Raw genomic sequence first — 6,492 nt, forward strand, 5'->3', positions numbered from 1 at the left:
TTTTTCACTCGGCTATGGCCGTACATGCTAGATGGTTGCCTTGTTTTAAATTATGAACCAAGGGTCAAAGCATGCGTGCCATGGAAGCGGCGGTTCGACATGTGCGCGGGCCAAGCTGTGCGTAGTGCAGTATTAGTACTGACTTGGTAAATTTGTCAATTCAGTAGATTTTCTGATACGAGAGACATTTCTTTCCTCATGATTTCTCAGTGGAGGCTAGGGTGGCTAAGTCTATTGACGAAAGTGATCGCCTTGAACACTTTGGTGCACTGTAACTTGGCCGACAAGTGGGTGGCAGATAATGAGGTTAGAATAGGTTATAATAATGATGTAATCTTCATTGTCATCTTCAATTTCTCATCTCTTCATTGCTCTCTACTTACCTTGACTCACCCCCCTCTTCATCGGTATGTATAGGGCAATCTTTGCTTATCAGGATAATTACACGCTATTGGCTACGCTATGTACCTCCTGGCCGTGTAAGTGGCGGGATAGTGTCAATTACTGGACGCCAAACAGACAAGACCAAGCCAGTGCTAGTGATGGCGCAATACGAAATCCATAGTTTGCAATAGCCCTTTTTACCAGTTCTTCCGATCTGATAAGATGCGGAACCTCACTTGCCAGAAACACAAGACGATCTTTTTGCGCAGAGGCAGATCAGTGCAGTCACATCATAGAACCGAATTCAAAAGAAAAAGAAAAGCCGATATATGCCGAAGGATTGCAAATACGCGCTTTAGTTTCTTCCTCGCGTCTAGAAGAATGCAGCTGCGACCTGAGGTACGAACCTCCGACTCCTCGCAACAGCGAGCAAGGCAGCTCCGCCACCGTGGAGAATATAAAAGACCTTTCGTTGTTTTCGCGGTAATGTAAGCGTGGTGTTCCGGACGGGCGATCTACCGTAAGGTAATAGGCAACTGTGTTGTAGTGACTGGTTACGCGAAAAGCGCCCGGCTTTGTGGGTGAAGGGATGCATGTTTCACACAGGCCTCAAATAGTTTCCGAGTTTCTTGGAAACAAAAGTGAGGCACAATGGACTGACCGAAAATTAGTGAATTATGAGATAGGAGTGTCGCGTTGAGAAATCCTTAATTAGCAATAACCCTTGACTGATCTCTTTCGTGACGTAACAAAGGTGCGGCTCGAAGTGATTTCAATGTCTATTCACGCCACATCCACACCACCTTTCTTTTGGTGTGTGGCAACCCGTACTGGAAACAGCGAACAGAGAGTCCGCGCCTGGGATGTTGGTTTCTATCGGCAGTGGTAAATAGTTTCGCGTGAGGAGGCTGCCAAGCTGCATGGCTGCACACCGTCGTTACAATGCACAACTCATCGACAGCGGCGCGTCTGTTATTTTCTTTTTTTCTTTCCTTTTTTTTCTTTTTCTTATCTATTCTACTGCGAGAGAGTGAAGATGGACACATCATGGCTGCACATAACGCTACGAACCACGAAGTCTGCGGCCATCACATGCGTCAGGCAGTTCAACTGCATCAACGCTACGTAATCGCCGCCCCGACTGAGCCCATCGACCACAGGGCGCAGCTCCAGCAAAACTGTCGTTGAATACCGGCGTTACTTGTTGTCTGACATATCAGTGACAATCTTGATTCCCAAAAACCCGTCAACGACTTTATCGCCTCGCTGGCTGGTTAGTTGAATGGTTCGTCATTGACCCCAGTGTGTCTCGGGCACTACCAAGCCGGCGACTAGCGAGTCTGGATGGCGATAGTGAGCGTAATGGATGACCGCAGCGCGACCTCATCAAATTGCAGGCATTCGCCCCTCGAGAGCTATTGAACGCGCATTTGATGAAATTGACATGACAGTGGGCGCCACCAGCATCCTGGCTATAAATGGGAAGCGCGCCAATTCAACGTGGGCATTTGAGTTCTTCTCACAACCATACTCTTTGCTATACAAAGTCTCATCTTACAAGCTTATTGAAAGAGAATACGCCAAGCAACACGTCAATATGAGCTCGCAGACTAGCCAGGGAATCTCCCACGCCACCGGAAACTCCAAGGTCCCTCAGTCGGCCCAGGAGAAAGTACCCAAGGACGTCGAACAGAGTCTTCCCGACTCCGTAAGTTGGCAAAAGAAATGTTCAGGGTGGCTCACTATAGACAGTTATTGACCGAACATTCAGGTTCATCCCACGTCATCGGGTCCTGGCCAATCTACCAACAAGTCACACGCCAAAAACGGTGGTGATGCTTCCATCGTGCCCCAGAAGCTCCAGGAAAAGCTTCCCGAGAGCGTTGAGCGGGCCGTTCCAAACGTCATTCATGATACTGGCGACAAATAGGACCAGTAAATAGCGACGAAATCGGGGGCAAAGACTTTCTTCCGTTGATGGTCAAAGTCAACTACGGAACTGTCTCTATACCCATTGGCTGCGTTGTATTAACATGCTGCAATCCTAGCTAGGGCGCTCGAGAAGACTTTTTGCTTGAATAATGACCGATTGAGGATTTTTATATAAAATAACGAAAGTTTTAGCCGCCATGCGGCATGCCACATCGCACTTTTAATTTTGCATCTTCTTAGTCTGTGTTGCATCTCCTTACAACCAGTAGCGAAACTGATTAGCCGCAAGTGATCAATATCTCAGACAAGCAAGCCCAGGGTGTATTCATAAAGCGCTGTAGCTCGCAATGTAGAGCATGGAGACTTTGCCACACTCAAGAGTAAAGGTAGTGCAGGAGACTGTAGTTTGTCGCGCAGCCGTTTCCACCATCGCACCATTATATCTGCTTGGAGTCAGTGCCACCCTTGATATTAAGAATCAGGGGCTTGCAGTAGCCATTGGTATCCCGTTCGCCGAAAGCGCGTATTGGTTGAGACTTCAGCAGAACGGTAACCTCGACAGAATATTGGAGGCCCGTCTCCCAATACTTGAGGCAAGTTGAAGGAGATCCTCTGCCCGCATAAATCGGACAAAACGTCAATGTCTCTCTTTGTTCTTGTTCTTCTTACATTTTGTCTTCTTCGAGTGTGGAGGGGATGACCTCTTTGCGATTACTCTCTTGGAGCAGTCTCTCTCTTTCTTCCGCGGTGGATGGAGGAACGACGGCGCAAATCGCGCTACTCCTCCAGGCGTCGAAGATGTGTGCATTATGGCGGCCTGCTGAAGATTGGCGCTGGAGAACCGCACCAACGGCCAAAAAAAAAAAAAAAAAAGTCTCACAGCAATAGAACACGAAAAATAAGTCTGGAAAAGAAGGCAGTCTTCAGGAAGTGTGTGGGTGACTAACATTTGGTGAGAGATACCGGTACTAGTTGTTTCTCCTTCCTGCCAGCCCAGCGCTGTTTAGAACTTGAAGTAGTTATAATGACCGTGAGATTGCCGCAAGCACAACAAGGCCAGCGGTGGCGAGTGCCGATGCCGGACGAAAGGTCAGATTCTGATCGAATGCCACACCTGCACGCAGCCAGAGCGATCAAGCTTGAACGGAAGAGCGTTGGAAATGGACAAAGTACAAAAGGCATGTAGAGATAGAGATAGAGTGATTACTACTGATCCCTCGCAACTACTATGTACCACGAAAATACCCAATGCGGACCGACTGGCTCCCACGCTTTATTTCGGCCTATATTGGCTTGGTTCTGCTCGAAATAGTCGAGAGCATCCTGTCCAGCCTGCTCCGATCATGTTTTCTTGTTTCCCTTGTCCCCTTTGGTTCTTTTGTTCCCTTGCTTTGTCCGCCAGTTGCTCCCTTGACGATCTTGGCAAGACCGGTCGCTATCTCAGCACCACATCACACCTGGCTCGTTTCTGGAAAGAATCGGCCCTGTTCAATTGCACCAAACTCTTGAGGCTGGCTGATCTCGCTGAAACGAATCAACGCATTCTTTCCACATTGCGCAAGCACTTACAGAGGCAGGCCCCGCCGTACCTGTCACCAAGAATAGTGTGACATCAAGTCATGTCCATGCAGGGGCAGCCTTCCGCACACATGCTGAGCATATGTTAGTATCCCGAAAAAGACAGAACCAAAAGCGTCTGAGTCTGCTACAATCACATTTCCATTGTCCATCTGCGGTGCTGAACTTGAAGTTGCAGATTCCGCCCTGCTCAATAAGTAGAAGATGCGAAACCATATCAGTGGACGTGAACGCGGAGTGAGTAGTAGGAGATGATGAATCTCTAATAGTCACTGGCGGGCATGTAACCAAGTCTACATTATCGTCAAGAGAGATTGATACTTGTTAAGGCTTTCCAGTTGCGTTTTGAAGGAAGATACTGATTCGATCAGCGCAAATAAAGCATCCACTCAGCTGCGTGTGTGATGAACCGGAATCGGGCCCAGTCCTTCAAGTTGATTCCAGTCCTCTTCTCCCTGGTCATACTTGTAACACTGAAGATTGGAAGAGTTTTCAACAAAGGTGATGCAGGAGATCTTACACTCTGTGTATATGGTGCGATTGTGGAGAAACCCGAGATCAAGTCAAGCAAGTCGTACGTTTCAGATGGCATGTCCACATACAAGCCTTTACCGCATGATTTTTGCAGTCCCCTACATTTGAAAGCTAAAGCCTCTGACTCCATGATGTAAGTGAGCTCGCTCTGTTCTTTTCCACTCCAGGGTATATAACCGTCCCCGACTCCTGTTTTAAGGTTACGAGAGAGGGTGGGTGGGACCCTCTCTCGTAACCTCAAGAGGGGTCGAGATCGGCAGTGCATAGGGCAGAGTATTCTAACTCCGCGTCCATCCGGATACAAGAAAGACCCCCCACGCCCTAACCTAGGCCGCACCTTTACAGTCTGCCACTACTCATGAATTATGCGGCCGCCCTGGACGAAGATTCCATTTTGAGTTGACTCGGTGATCCCGGCGCATAACAAGTTACAATGGGCATGGAAATAATATGAAGCTTTTGAATTTCTTTTACCAAGCTGAACGGGGCTTAGCAGAGGTGATTTTGCCTACTTTCTGCCAGCTTTCTTTCAACTTGAGCCGGCCAGGAAAGCGGCAGACGTAGTTTCGACATACGAGTCACAGTCGGCAAACGGTAACATCACATAGCTAGGGAACAGACGAACAATGAATATATGTGAGCAAGTACGTCTATGAGGTCTCCGTTCTCCGCTACTGAACGCACCGGGAGTCGCGACTCACGGGTCCTGAGCATAATCAGCTCATCAATATAGTTACCTTATGCTTTAATACTTACTAGGGAACGAGTCAGTTTAATCAGGTCAAGCGGCGACTTACGGCTATGGTCTGCCTGCTTTATTACGTCCGAATATTTAAACAACTCGACTGCCCTACCAAGCTGTTCTCCTCGTACCCAATACCGCAATACTTTTTACTCAAGAAAACATTGCTCGACACTTTTTACTATTTCATCTCCAGCATGAAGATCGTTATCCTCTTTCTCGCCGCGGCGCTCGGGTCTGCAAACCCTGTACGAACGCAAAACTCGATACAAGCTCTCGATGGGCAGAAGTCCTGTGATTGCTCTAAGCCTTTCCGAGTCTCTGTGCGGGAGATTTATAGCTGCCCGGCCGGCTACGAAGACGTCTCGGATACCTTTATCCCTAAATGCATTCAAATTGGTTGCGCTGCTGAGGATTACGAGGCTCAATGCGACGCCAAGCCTTAAGATGCAAAGCCTGCAACCAACAACCAACGCTGCACTTGTCAAGCGCCACCGCGAATCCAGAAACAGTGTCAAATCAAGTCGCTCATTCCAAGGGCCTACGTCCTATTTCACCGACTGAACTCAGGCGCGATACACGGCTCGCGTCCTGAAAGTGAACCACGGACTCATGGACACTACTTTTCTGACTTCTCTCGAGATAGATCTAAGGTTTTAACCTTCAATTCAACTACTGCTTTCAACTACAAATATATTCGCGACGCAATGTCTCAAAACGTGCTCTTTGACAAGGGATCATCAGTAAACCGGCCACAATATTATAGACTTTGATTGAACCTAAAGCTGAACCATCTGTAAGTGGCAAAAAGCTAGGGCGTAAGGGGTAATACGTACATGATACAATGTGGCGGTGGCTGGGCTAGCCGGCTCTTGAAAGTGATTCTCTACGGCAGGGTCAGGCATCTATCGGATATATAGATTTGAATGCCAAGGCACGACGTTCAAATCGAATGCAACCCGTATTGCAAAACATCAAGCGCCAGCCAACTGAGTACCGAGAACGACCCTTGGTGTGCCATCCACTTTTTGGACTGGGTCATCCGTCTCCTGAGTCTCCAGCCGCATGAACCTGTCAGCAGCTGCCGACGTCGTTGCAGGGCGCACGGTAGATGGCTCGCAGGAGCCATGTGGCATCAGTCGGCGGTACCACCTTTCAATCTATCCGGATTGCCCTGTCTTGGCATCTCGTACCCGCACTACTGTGCCCTGTCAAATTAGGCCGAATAACAACTACACGGGAGGGTGTGCGTATTAATCAATAAATAGTATTACTAGCTAGGTAGCCCCCTTTTCTTCTTTTTCTTCCCTTCTCAACAGTCG

At 48.3% G+C, this 6,492-nt stretch overlaps 2 protein-coding genes across 2 annotated transcripts; both read left to right on the forward strand.

Annotated features, from left to right (window-relative positions):
- Window positions 1-1,981: 1,981 nt before the first annotated feature.
- Window positions 1,982-2,314, forward strand: BBA_06447 (uncharacterized protein; the record flags this gene model as incomplete). Its single annotated transcript, XM_008601544.1, has 2 exons — window positions 1,982-2,092; window positions 2,156-2,314. 2 exons carry the CDS (start codon window positions 1,982-1,984, stop codon window positions 2,312-2,314), a joined length of 270 nt encoding a protein of 89 aa, XP_008599766.1.
- A 2,740-nt stretch (window positions 2,315-5,054) lies between these two features.
- BBA_06448 (uncharacterized protein) lies at window positions 5,055-5,616 on the forward strand (the record flags this gene model as incomplete). The annotated part of the gene is made up of 2 exons (XM_008601545.1): window positions 5,055-5,072; window positions 5,188-5,616. 2 exons carry the CDS (start codon window positions 5,055-5,057, stop codon window positions 5,614-5,616), a joined length of 447 nt encoding a protein of 148 aa, XP_008599767.1.
- Window positions 5,617-6,492: the final 876 nt, after the last annotated feature.

This window comes from Beauveria bassiana, assembly GCF_000280675.1.
Source record: "Beauveria bassiana ARSEF 2860 unplaced genomic scaffold BBA_S00019, whole genome shotgun sequence".
In the NCBI taxonomy this organism is placed as follows: domain Eukaryota; kingdom Fungi; phylum Ascomycota; class Sordariomycetes; order Hypocreales; family Cordycipitaceae; genus Beauveria; species Beauveria bassiana.